At 45.0% G+C, this 13792-nt stretch overlaps 1 protein-coding gene across 1 annotated transcript; it reads right to left on the reverse strand.

The window, feature by feature from the left end:
* Nucleotides 1-1408: 1408 nt before the first annotated feature.
* NKX2-6 (NK2 homeobox 6) lies at nucleotides 1409-11155 on the reverse strand. The gene is made up of 2 exons (XM_075910764.2): nucleotides 10639-11155; nucleotides 1409-4072 (listed from the first exon to the last, which is right to left on the reverse strand). Exons 1-2 carry the CDS (start codon nucleotides 10889-10891, stop codon nucleotides 3471-3473), a joined length of 855 nt encoding a protein of 284 aa, XP_075766879.2. The 5' UTR covers nucleotides 10892-11155; the 3' UTR covers nucleotides 1409-3470.
* Nucleotides 11156-13792: the final 2637 nt, after the last annotated feature.

Raw genomic sequence — 13792 nt, forward strand, 5'->3', positions numbered from 1 at the left:
TGCTATTAAGGAAAATTGCCCCCATTCCTTTCAAGGCAGGATTATGTCTTCTCCACTGAGCTGTTCTCAGGAGAAAAGGGCTAAGATCGAGACACATGCATAATTTGCTATCATGTTTTGAAATCTCCGCTTTCTGAGGCAAATAAAATGGACCCGATTCTGCTTTCATGGCACGTGCACCGGTTTTACTGGAGTCGGTAGAATGACACTCTCGTAAGTGAAATCAGAGTTTATCCCTAAAAACTCCTATAATGGGCAACTCTCCACTGAGATCACTGGTAAGGGAGCCCAGCAAGAATAAAGCAGCTTCCCCAAGCTATTGTGGTTGTCAGAGGGTCGTGGTTGCTTTCATGGCATATTGGTGATGACGTGGAGGGAAAGATAAATCACACACCTGTTTTAAGTGCTGTCTTGTGCCCTAGGCTGTGTCAGGCCACAACATGCAATGCTGTGCTTGGAACCTCACCTCTTAGTGACAGCAAATATGCCATGCCAGAGGGCTTGGCTGAGGAGATGCATGTGTCACGTCACCTGACATGCTTGGGATATATGATATTTTTGGCAGCTTCTGTCTATACTTAGGTAGCTATGTGATCTCATGGCTGTAATATCTTGGTGTAATGTCTGGGATAATCAACTGTGGAATAGTCTTGTCTGTTGGGATCATGTCTTTCCACACGAACGTGCTTCAGAAAACTAATATTCCAGTTAGAAATCGGATCTCTTTGATTCTGCATTTGAAAACTAGAAGAAGGCATCTGCTGTTGGGTGAATAGGGCTATGCAGATGAGAGAGGTGAACAGAACTGGCCGTACATTTGCACTGGAGATAAATAGAATTGGTTGTACAGAGAAGAGTGAGGGGAGATTTGAGAGCAGCCGCCAGCTACCTGAAATGGGGTTCCAAAGAGGACGGAGAGAGGCTGTGCTCAGTGGTGACGGATGGCAGAACGAGGCGCAATGGTCTCAAGTTGCAGTGGGGGAGGTCTAGGTTGGAGATTAGGAAAAACTATTTCCCTAGGCGGGTGGTGAAGCCAGGGCTGGACCGAGCCCTTTTTGTGGCCTGGGCGCGCAGCGCTGCCCACAGGGCGCACAGCGCATGCGCAGGCTGGCCATGGCTGCCAGCGCACAGCCCAGGGCCTGCCCCCTGGGGCTGTCAGCACATGCGCTGCCCGGCCCGAGCTGCTGGCATGCACGCTGGGCTGTGCAGGGCCCCGCAGCCATGGGGAGAAGGGCGCTGCTGGCTGGCGCTGCGGGAGCCAGGCGCATGGCACCGGATGGCAGCTATAAGGGACGCCACACACCCCTTACAGCTGCCATCAGGAGCCCTCCATCGGTTGGCGCCCTGGGCAGCTGCTCGGCTTGCTCATGCCTCAGTTCGGCCCTGGGTAAAGCACTGGAATGGGCTCCCTAGGGAGGGGGTGGAATCTCCATCCCTAGAGGTGTTTAAGTCCCAGTTTGACAAAGCCCTGGCTGGGATGATTGAGTTGGGGTTGGTCCTGCTTTGAGCCAGGAGTTGGACTCGATGCCACCCCATCTCTCAATCTACATTAATGGCACCTGTGTGTTGACTGACAGAAAATAGAATGGGTAAAATTATGCCTCCAGTGAACTCTTGGAAAAAAAATTAGAAGTGTGATAACTTCTTGGCTGAAATAATTTTCCTTTTAGGAGAGCAGTACCACCTCTTGCAATTCTGGTGCAGAGAAATACGAACCCTTTTCTTTCACCGTGTTTCTTTAATAATACAATACATTCCAGTAAACCCGTGTCCTTATTTAGCCATGGAAAAAAAATTTCTAAAGTAGCAACCAAAATGATCAATATAAGTATTCACAACATATTGAATGCCCTGATTGGAAATCTCTCTTCCTTCGCCGGGCAACAGTATTTCCAGATGTATTATTTGGGTAGTTTTTGTCACCTGCAAAGCACTTGAGATATATAGAGCTAGCTCCTTAGCTGTGTAAATGGTTCTCTCTCTATTGAAATCGGTATAATGAAGCTGCTGGACATCAGCTGAAGATCTGACCCAGGAACTAATGAATTAGGCCTCACACTTTCCTGAGAAATAGAGGGCAAATATCCAATTTATTTTGAGTGTGGGGAAGGGAAGCAGAGAGGGTGAAGGATTTGCTAAGGGTTAATGAGAAGGGAGTTAACATCAGAGATTTAAAGCTCATGAATTCTTGGCTCACAAACCTAAGCTCCGGCCATTAGACTACAAGAGGGCTGGAACAATTTTTCTAGTGGGCGTGTTGAAAGCCTTTGAATTAAACTGTAAACCCTGTATGTCATGGACTCCACTTCAAGCCAAAGGGTGTGTCAGCACGGCAGCACCTCTTTGAGACAATGACCTTTCTCTCTCTCTTGGATAACGTTAGCTTTTATTTCCAGTTGCTATCCTGACTCAGATATCATGGTACCTGCCCTTTTTGGGGTGGGATTCAAGGGCAGGACAGATTTTTTTTTAAATTTGTGATAAGTCTGAACCATGCAATTTGAAAAAAAAAAAAAACAACCCATGATGCTTTTCATTTTTTCATTGAAAAAAATACACAAATGGAAAAAGTTGTGGGGGGAAGGAATGAAGATATATGCACCTGAACTTTACCACAGCAGATAAAATGGGGGCAGGGGAGTGAGTGGGAGTTAAATAACATCTTTAGAAGAAAGTAAATGTGCAAAACCATGCACAGCCTGTGTTCCAAATTGTCTTAGGAAGGACACCTGGGTGGTTGGTTTGGCTCAGCTGATCTCTTGCATTCTGGAGAAGCACACATCTCTGTGGGGTGGGGGGTGAGAGCAGGGCTGTCTTTAGGGGGCCCTCTGTGGTACTAGTAAACCGGTGCCCCTATGCCCAGTGGCAGCCCTGGAGGCATGAGAAGATGTTTTAATTTTATAATTTTCAGCAATGCACTAATGAAATATTATTAAAGCAAATTTTAAACTGAGGTCCTGTCGACTCACAGGGTAACCTCAGATCAGTATATACCTGGGGCTGACTTGAATGGCTCTCTCAAAGGTTCAATGTCCTGCTAACAGGACTGGGGGGCTTTTTCACATTTAAGTTAACGAGATCCTCTCCCGAGGAAGCAAAGCCGCAGAACAGGGATAGAAAGTGACAGGTGGGTGGACATGAAGACCCATTAGTGCCCCAAATGTTCAGGTGCCCTATGCAACTACCCAGCTCTGGGTGAAAGAGAGGAAGGGGTGTATTTCGAAACATCCATGTGAAATAAATAAAGGCAGCAGTAGCTTAGTCCCCAGGGATCCGAGCATGAAAGCGCCAGAACCCCTTCTAACCCAGCATCTTCTAAAACACACAGTCTCCCTAGGGAGGCACAGCACCCAGCCATGGTAGTGACAGAAGATGGAATGGGATTGAGCAAGAACTTCTGATCCCCTTCCGCCCTGGAGCTCTCCCTCAGGGTTCGGCATCTTCCAGGTGGTCCGTTTGAAGGGAGACCTTTACCAAGCCCGGATCCCTGCTTGCAGCGTGGCTTGCAAGTGACCCTGCTGGTTATGTGCAGCGCCGGACACACTAAAGCTCATGTTCATGATGTGACCGGCTGGTGTGGCACTGGCGGGCACCGAGGGTCCCCCGGAGTAACTGCAGCTGTAGTTTGCATTGTAGGGGCTATTGCTGTAGCCGCGGTAGTAGGTATTATAGGAGTAAGGGCCGACGGTGACATTATAAGGGGCGGTGTAGCCCTGGGAGCCCCCTAGACACGGCTTGCCATCTCTGACTAGCACAGGTACCGCCACTCTCCTGGGAGGAAGGGGGTGGGCAGAGAGCTCCAGGGATTTATCCTGTCTTTGCCTCTTGCACTTGTATCTCCTGTTCTGGAACCAGATCTTGACTTGAGTGGAGGTGAGCTTCAACAGGCTGGCCAGGTGCTCCCGCTCCGGAGCCGAGAGGTATTTCTGCTGCTTAAATCGTCTCTCCAGCTCGAAAACTTGAGCTTGGGAAAACAAAACCCGGGGCTTCCTTCTCTGTCTTTGCTTGGGGTGCTGGCAAGGATCGGTTTTCTCCTCCTCGGTCTGGCAAGAATCTGCAGTCAAAGATTTCCCTGTGAAATGCAAAGTGAGGTGTGAGATTTTTTTTTTTTTGTTCCACACCTGCCCCAAAAGGGTTAAATGTGTTTGGGGTGTTGTCCAGGGCCTACTCCTGGGCGGCTGTGTAATTAGATTCACGATTATTAAGCCATTCGGGGAGGAAAGGGAATTGAATGTGAACATTTTTGGCAAATAACGAGTAGTCCTGTGGCACCTTGGGGTACATCTACACTACAGGATAGGGCCAAATTAAGATACGCAACTTCGGCTATGTTAATTGCATAGCTGAAGTCGAAGTACCTTAACTCGACTTTTGGCACTGTCCACACTGCGGGAAGTCGAAAGGAGAACACTTTCCCTTCGACTTCCCTTACTCCTCATGGAAGCAGGACTGCCGGCATCAACTGGAGCACCCCTCTCAGTTCGAATTAGTGTGTCTTCACTAGACCCACTAAATCGAACCCTGGAAAATCGACCGCAGCAGCTTCGATCTTCTCTGTAGTGTAGACATAATCTGAGGGTATGTCTACACTAGCCCCCTAGTTCGATCCAGGGAGGCTAATGAGGGCGACCGAAATTGAAATGAAGCACAGGATTGAAATATCCCGTGCTTCATTAGCGTGTTCCCGGCCGGTCGCCATTTTAGAAATTGACTAGCCTGAAGTAATTGCCCGCATCTACATGCGGCAGTGAAATGGGATTCTGAATTAAAGCCCTAAATCAAATTAGCTGTTATTCCTCCTGCAATGAGGTTTACCAGCTAATTCAATTTAGGGCTTTAATTTGGAATCCTGTTTCACTGCCACGGTTAGACGCAGGCAGTTCCTTCGGGCTAGTCAATTTCTAAAATGGCGACCGGCCGGGAACATGCTAATGAAGCACGGGATATTTAAATCCCGTGCTTCATTTGCAATTTCAGTCGCCCTCATTAGCCTCCCTAGATTGAACTAGGGGGCTAGTGTAGACATACCCTTAGAGACTAACAAAAGCTCATAAGTCTATATACTTTTGTGGTTAAAACCCACTTCATTTTACCCACAAAAATCTCATGCTACTATATATTTTTGTTAGTTTCTAAACCCTGGTCTATTCTACTCTAAACCCTACACTAGGGAGTTATTTTGAAATAACTTCCCTTACTTCGAAATAAGAGGGTCTTCCACACTACCAACTCCGTTATTTTGAAAGAAGGGGCTGGTTATTTTGAAATAACTCCTGATTTCCATGAGGAATAACTCTAATTTTGAAATAGTTATTTCAAAATAGCGGCAGTGTGGATGCGCCAGTGCCGCTATTTGGAAATAACGACTCCCCAGAGTAATTAAACTAATTACCAGGGGCGGCCCATGAGCCTAGGCAAGCTAGGCAGCTACCTAGGGCACCGCTGGCTTGGGCACCCGATGATGACGTCATGGCCATTGGTGGCCGTTCAGGCAGGGACGCTGATTGTGCCACTCCGCCTAAGGTGCCAGCTGCTGCAGCCGGCCTCGGGCCGCTCCTGGTAATTACTCCCCAGTGCTCCCTGGGACTCTAAGTCGAGGTAGCGTGTCCACGTTAATGGAGCCTGCCTCAGACTAATTTCAAGACATCCCCATAGTGTGGACGTGCTCTTTTGAAATTATTTTTTTGGGAGTTATTATTTTGAAATAATAATTTCTTAGTGTAGACATGCACTTAGATGCCACAGAACTACTCATTGGCTACTTCTACATTGCCCTCTCTTGTGCAAAAAAATGCAAATGAGGCAAAGTGTGGAATATCTCTGCACCTCATTTGCATAATTAATGAGGCCCTGTTTTGGTTCAAGAGGCTTTTGCACAAAAAAGAGCCATCTACGCGGCTCCTTTTTGCGCAAAACCCCCTCTTGTGCAAGAGCCATTCTTCCGGAAAAAAAGCAGAAGAATGGCTCTTGCACAAGAGGGGGTTTTGCACAAAATCAGAACCTCATTAATTATGCAAATGAGGCACGGTGATATTCCACGCTTCGCCTCATTTGCATTTTTTTTGCGCAAGAAAGGGGAATGTAGACGTAGCCATTGTTCTTAAAGTTTCAGACTAACAGGGCTACTACGCCTCTGAGAATTTTTGACAAACATTGTCCCAGTTTTCTGCCAACAATCGAAATGTTGTTTTCATAGAAAAGACAAAAATAGTCTTTCATCTACCGGTTCTGATCATTTCTCTCTGGCCCAAAGTGATTAAAATCAAAAGACCTGCTCCAAAACTCATTAAATCTAGGGGAGTCTTTCCCTGGTCTCAAGAGACTTTGCCTCGGATCTACAAAGATTGGGGATGCTGCCCTTCATCACCACTATATCATGTATGTCTATTTCTTTGGACCAAAATCCTTTCTTCTCTTTTTTAATTACATAAACAATCAATTTCACTGAGATTGACCAGCAAGGATCTCTTTGGGGTTTTGTATTTTATTATATATAGTTTTAAAAATTTTGGAAGTCACCTTGAATATTTTAAATAGAGGGGGGAGGGGTAAAAAATATTTTAAATAAATAATAAATCAATAAAACAACTGCTGATTTATTGAATATAGCAAATCGGGAGGATTCCTAGCAAATAACCATAACTCTTCTTATTCATTGCTGTCTATTAGGCTATGTCTACACGGCAGTGTTATTTTGAAATATTTTCTGTTATTCTGAAATAGCAAAGTGTGTGTCTACATTGCAAGCCATTATTTCAAAATAATGGTGAGTGGGGGCATTTCTTACTCTGATTCCTGTAGCTCTCATTTACAAGAAGTAAGGGAAGTTGAAGGAAGAGTGATCTTCCTTTGACGTCCTGTGGTGTAGACATCATCAAAAGCCAAATTAAACTATTTCAACTCAAACTATGCAATTGACAAAGCTCAAATTGTGTAGCTTAATTCTACTTTTATGCTGCTGTGTAGATGTGCTCTTAGGGTATGTCTACACAGTAGCGTGTACCTCAAAATAAACTATGAAATTTGTGCTGCATAATACAAATTACATAGCTCAAATTGCGTAGCATATTTCAAAATAGTTTATTTTAAAATGTGGCGCTGTCTACACAGTGCTAATTTTGAAATAAATTGCTATTCTGGTGTCTTCCTTAATTCTCATGCAATGAGGTTTACAGGAAGCCAGAATAAGAAGCCCATTATTTTGAATGTATTTCAAAATAACAGGCATGCTATTAAGATGCGCAGAATGCTATTTTGGGATAACGGATGTTATCCCAACATAATCCTGCTGTGTAGACAGTGCCTTTTTAAAATAAACTATTAGCTTATTTTGAAATTGGGGATATCCACACAGCCCTTATTTCGAAATAGAGCACTCTTCTTCCGACTTCCCTTACTCCTTGTACCAAGAAGGTTACAGGAGTCAGAGTAAGAAGTCCTCCAGCTTGACAGTATTTCGACATTATTTCGAAATAACGGCCTGCTGTGTAGGGCTACATGGAGACTGCAAGCCTCTTTCGAAAGAAGCTTTTTCGAAAGATACTTTTGAAAAAGACTCTTTCGAAAAAGAGCGTCTCGATTACAATCAGTACTTTTGAAAAAGCAAGCTGCTTTTCCGAAAGAGAGCACCCAGGCAGTCTGGATGCTCTTTCGAAAAAGCACAATTTGCATTACATAGCTCCTTTTTTTGAAAGAGCACTTTCGAAGAAGGCATTATTCCTCATAAACCAAGGTTTTCTGTGGTCGAAAAAACTGCCACATTCTTTCGATTTACTTTCAAAAGAACATGGCAGCAGTCTAGATGCAGGGGAATTTTTTTCGAAAAAAGGCCAGTTTTCGAAAACCCCTGGTAGTCTAGACACATCCTAGATGCGGATCAAGTTATTTCAAAAGAATGTTGGGGTGTAGACGTACTTACAGACTATTTTTGATTAATTCGATGCAAGAAAGGTGAAGCAAGATTGAAAGGAAGGAGCGAGATAATACACATCACCAAAGCTTTGTTGTAAAAGATCCGCTCCGCTAGAAACCTACTTGATTGTGCGGCACCTGTTCGGTTGTAAGTTCAATGTAGCCACAGTTCTAGGGTGAAGCTTGTCTGCATTGTCAGCGGGGCCCTATTCAGTCCGCCCTACCCCCTCCTAGTCATTTCCAAACCTACACGTCCGACCTTGCAAGCTCCTACTCGCAGGAGTAACCCTTACTCCACGGAGTAACTCGCTTGACTGGAAGCGGGACTGTCTGCTTCAGCGTGGCAGAATCCGCCTGCAACTTGCCTGATCGTTCCCCTCAAACGGGGTTGAACAGCTGTCGCGAGTTGTGTGTACAAACCACTGTAAACAACAATTGCAAAATGCCAGCCGTTTCGCGAGGATGATGGTGAAATGGAAATGGCCGATCGTGTGTCCTTTTTTGCCTTTGTTCGTCCAAAATTTGGTTCCCCAGGTCCCAGTGTTGCTAGTTCGAACTGAATTGTTGCAACCTTCCTGCTCCTTCCTCTTAGATTTTAAAAGAAAATCGAGATTAAAACGAGCACGGGATGAACCTTATCGACTCTCTAATTCAGCCGAGGAGTTAGGGAAGCCACTAACCTTCCTTTGTGTTTGTGGCACTACGTAGGAAGTGTTGTTTTGCATAGCACAGTTCAAACAAACAAACAACAACCAAAAAGGTGTATCGAAAATGCTGGCGGTTCGGCTAAGGTTTCCTAAACCCGCATATAAAATATCCTTGCTTGTAAACAAGCATCTGAGAGGGATTCAATTAAGCAATTAAAAAAAGTGTAGCCTGAAGATTTCCACAACGTCGAATCAATATTTAACGTGGTGTACTGTGATGTATGCTGTTAATGCAATCCTGCACGAACGAGATTTATTTTAGTTTAATTATTAAATAAATATCGACTTGGCATTGACAATAACCACGTATTTTGAATTATTTATTTTTAATCACAAACGTACACACGTTCAATGATCATCCAGTCAATTACATTTCGTGTAATTGAGAAAGCTGGAATCTTTCTGTTATTTGAAAAGAAAATGTGTGCGTACATATATTCAAACACTTGAATTGTATTTTATGTACACTATTCAAACGTTTCGTTGTATTAAAACAATGTGTAAATATATTACACAAGATATAGAAAGCGTTTGAAGATATGTACAAGTACACATTTCATTCTCGTTGTACATAGTGAAATAATATAAAACATTAAATATAAAACTATTGCACGTTTTAAAATATTTTCAGCGTATAGAAATATTTCTCCTAAGATGCTTAACAAAGCTAACTTAAAGCTGGACGCTTGAATTACTACATGCGATGTTATATTTGTTTTATTACGGTAACAAGGAATAACTTTATCAAATACAAAAACTGTTTTTTTTTTCTCCACGGTTTGACACTATAGCACAGGGAATTTTATAATAACTAGTGATGACTCCGTTTTATGAACTTGTTACTTTTATGTCTGGTTTTATTTTTGGAAATATTTAAGTAAAAAGGCGCCTTCATAAAACATCAGTTGGAAGAAAAATATATTTTGAACGGTGTCCATTTTATTGGTAAAATTAAAACAATACACGAGGGTTATATTTTTAATATCAACTTTGCTCGTACGCTCAAACGGGAACTACTTTGACATCGGTTTTTTCCCCCACAAAAGTAACAATATTTTATATCTTTCGCGGTAGCAATTTTGCAACGGTCTTCCATGAGGCTGCGAAGTATTTGGTTTCTCTTCTATACTTTACTTTAGACGACACACTTAAAATCGATTGTCCATTACTGTACTTTAATTCTGTACATACCCGGGGCTCTATTTCTGACGCTGGTTTACGGGTTAGCCCTCCTTGTAAAACACCATCGGTGACTCGGAAGAGACTAAAATCCAGTTACATTTTGCTGAGACTAGTTACGCAGAAGTTCGCACAATTACATTTGCAATAAGGCTTGGTTCCTATCTGCTCACACGTACACCGCGCTGTACACTTCTCTCCAATGAATCAATAGGTGTGTTCCAAACAGCAACTCCTCCAAAGTTTTACCCGGCCATGATACACAACCCCACACGGCAACTTAAGGGAAACCAATTATTTCATTGCAACGGGTCTAAACACGCTCTGGTAACGCAGATTGTTACTCCCGGCGTTTCCTGAACCAATTTTAATGCTGGAGTCTTGCAATGCGCCAGTATAAAGGCTTCCTAAGATTGAACTTGGACTGTCCTTTCAGCTCACACCCTGTGTGCTCGCCAATAATAAACACCTGGAAGTGGCCTCGTCTCCTCGGGGGAATATTTTGGCGAGGTAGCTACTCTGAAGTTAAATCCCAAATCTGTGCGCCTCTTTATGGACTTCAGCCTGGCCATATTGGGCCGGACCGTCTGACCCAGCCATACCCTGCCTTGGGACAGAAGGAACAGAGCAGGTGAATGCCCCGGTCCCAACTCCGGGCAGTCAGTTTTAGGGGCGTCTCTCCCGGGTGCGTCTCTGACTCTCCTGGCTAAGCGCCGTGGCTGGACCTCTCCCCAAAGCCCCTGGCGCCAGGGGGGGACCCTGTTGAGTTTCCTTGGCTCCTGGTCAGTCCCCGCGTTTACCAGCTGGTGGGCTCCCCCTGTCCCCCCACTGTTTAACTTACTTAGCCCCATGTCTTCCTCGCGGGAGCTCCTGCGGAGCGCGTCCGCCGCCTCCCTGCGCTTCGCGCGTTGCTCCGCTTCCCCCTCGAAGGGAAGGTCCCCCGGAGCGAAGCGCTGCGGGTGCAGGCAGGCCGGGGGTGGCCGGCGGGCGGGCGGGAGGAATCCCGGGGCGGCCCCGCTCGCCGCGCCCTGCTGCTCCAGCTGTAGGATGTCTTTGACCGAGAAGGGGGTGGAGGTGAGAGGGCTGGGCAGCATGCTGGGCTCTTGGGGAGGGAGGGGGGATCCCCCGCCACGGTGGCCAAGTCTGGTCGCCGGAGGGGGAGGGGGGGATGAACCCCCTGGAAGGGCAAAATCGGGGCTCCCCCCTCCCAGCTGCAGGAGCGCGCGAGCCGGGGGCTTTGCAGGGCTCGGGCTCCCTGCTGCTTCTGACGGGCGCCCACGGGACCGGGTTTAGGGTTCCCTCGGAATTGTGAATGGGAAGCCTGCTGCCTCCGAGCCCATTGGTTCCCCTGGAGCCACGTGACTGCCCCCTTGCCTCTTTCTTCCCCCACGGCAGTCAGCCAAGAGGATCACCCAGAGATCAATAAATACAAATCAATAGTGGGGGGAGGGGAGACGGGGCATCCTCACCCACTATGCGGGGAGGAGGCCAGTCTCTGGTTTTCTGGAGCCTGCCTTTGGGTGAGGGGAGAGAGCAGCTGTTTTATTCTTAGGAGATCAAACCAGAGGGAGGGCGTCGCTTTCTAGAGCGCTGATTGCAACCTCTCACATATGTCTAATATAGGCAAAGATGAAAAAAATAAAACACAGCTGTAAGGCTCCGAGACGAATATAAAGTAGCACCTATCCGCTTAGCAGTAGCATTCCTGAGAGGTGTGTGCACAGGGCAATTAGTACAGCCTTATGATTAGGGCTCATAATAGCACGGTGGGCTTCTAAGCCAGTGCTGTCCTCCAGTCCCAGTGACATGATGCACCCTAATCAGGGCTGTACTGATTATAGTATTACTAAACATCACTAACACTAGTCCCCTTCCATATTCTCCATAGAGCTCTGCGATGAGATGCCGGGTAGAAATGTGCATGCATTTATACCGCTGTGTATAGATAAAAGGGGCATGACTGAACAGAGCCTTACATACTTTTAATGCCCTTTACATGGCTACCTCTACACTGCACGATTATTTCAGAATAAGCTATTCTGGAATAAACACTCCAAAATAGCTTATTTCGAAATAGTGTGTCTACACTACAGGGAAGCCTGGAAATTAGCGGGAGGCAGGCTCCCCTAATGTGGACGTGCTGCCTTGATTTAGGGCCCCAGGAAACCCCTGGGGAATAATTACTTTGAATGGCCCTGGGGGGAGGAGCTATTTCAAAATAGCCAAAGTGAAGCATCCACACGAATGTTATTCCAAAATAGCTATTTCAGAAGAGGCATTATTCCTTCTGGAATGCAGTTTACAAACGCCAAAATAAGCTGCCCGTTATTTTGAAATGATTTCAAAATAACGGGCTAGCTGTGTAGACGCTGGCATAGTTATTTCGGAATAACCCTATGGGAGCAAGTGGCAAATGAATGTGGAGAAAAAAATGCAGACTGATATTTCAAAGGGGGGATATTGGATGAAGGGAGTTTAATTATGTTTTAGAGCTAGTTTATGAGATGCTGGTATGGGTAGGGTTCTGGAAATAGTGGGCGTGCATAGCCAGAGATGGCTACATTTCCAGACCGAACTGATGGTATCGTATCCACTAGTATTGATCTGATATCGAATGCAACAGCTTCTGTTACTCACATTTCCCGTTTTCAGTAGTAGCCATAACAAAACAAATTTGAAAAAAATAATGAATGTCAAAAGAAATCGCCATGATTGTGACCTCTAAAGCAGGATGGGGAGGGAGGAGAACGAAACACACCAGAGTTCCATGGCATTAGCGTCTTGGTTCTTTATATTTCTGCTATCGATAGTTTTCAGGGTGGCTATTAGTGTGGATCCACCGCTTTAAGTTCCAGGCTGAGATATGCAAGAATGCAGGTTTTGGAGGACCAAACAACTCAAAACTCCGATATAAAAAAATCACTGTGTACAAATGAGCTTCTTTCTATATTTGATTCACTTTTATCTGAATCTGCGGTCACTGAAGGGCGGAACGGAAGGAGAAACTAGTTAACCTATGAGGAAAAAATGTCAGCAATGAGGATTTTTTAAAAAGAGACATTAAACTTTCAAAGATTAATTATAACGTGACCATTACATTGACACTCAGAAACTCAGAATAGTACAAGTTTCTTAAATTACCTTTGTTTTTCCTTGTGTTTTCTGAATACGTCACATATAGACGACCAAAAGGATGGAATAATAAATACGTTATTGACATATATAGATAGATCGTAGAAAACAAAAGTAGATCCTGGAACATATTACAGAGGTAGATGAAATTTGTGGGTAGACATAAAAGCCTTCTGTTTAGATTTTCTAGGTTTTTATTATAATAGAAAACGTTTGCTCACTTGTGGTTCAAGCTTGTATTCCTTGCTCAGGCTTAATTGTCACTGACTTTAATTGGAGTTTTGAATTCTTCCTTTAGGATGCAGAATTTGCCCCAGTTCTGAGTTCTCCAGACCAGTCATCTCAACCTTTCCAGGGCAGAGAAGTTTCGAACTTCCAGCTCCCCCCCCCCCCGCTTGGGGTTTTGTTAGCTTGCCCGACTCTCTAGTATGTTTCGGCTTCCCTAGGTGTTTGTTTTACTTATCAAACAACTCTCGAGCACTAACAAGTTTGGACTAAAGAGCAAAGGAGCCAAAGTAGCCTCCCCCTTTGTGTTTCCAAAACAGAGGAAGAAATAGAGAAAAAAAGATTCGCTTAAGCTGCAATAAAATAAATCTAATCGATTTTAGCTTCCATTAAGATCACATTAGCGAGTGGATTTGGGAGATAAGGGCTGATAAGGTGCAGGACCTGGAGAGTGGAGACCACCCTAGCTCTTGGAGGGAGCTCTGTGCTTCTGGCCTGGGGAGAGGTTTCTCTGGGAGATAAGAAAAATTTACCAAAGTAGCTGGAACTCCCTGCTGAGAACGTGGTATCCTATACTTTGAGGACTACTTATTACTTACTGTCAGGAGCCCTGAGATGTTCTCTAGACTATGCACAAC

Source organism: Pelodiscus sinensis, chromosome 28 (assembly GCF_052426305.1).
Source record: "Pelodiscus sinensis isolate ZL-2025 chromosome 28, ASM5242630v1, whole genome shotgun sequence".
In the NCBI taxonomy this organism is placed as follows: Eukaryota; Metazoa; Chordata; order Testudines; family Trionychidae; genus Pelodiscus; species Pelodiscus sinensis.

Bases quoted from the DNA above. Each gene is read 5' to 3' on its own strand.
- NKX2-6 (XM_075910764.2), bottom strand. From the start codon at position 10,891: ATGCTGCCCAGCCCTCTCACCTCCACCCCCTTCTCGGTCAAAGACATC. The intron at 4,073-10,638 runs GTAAGTTAAACA...TGCATTTCACAG, and splicing joins CGAGGAAGACATGGGGCTAA to GGAAATCTTTGACTGCAGAT.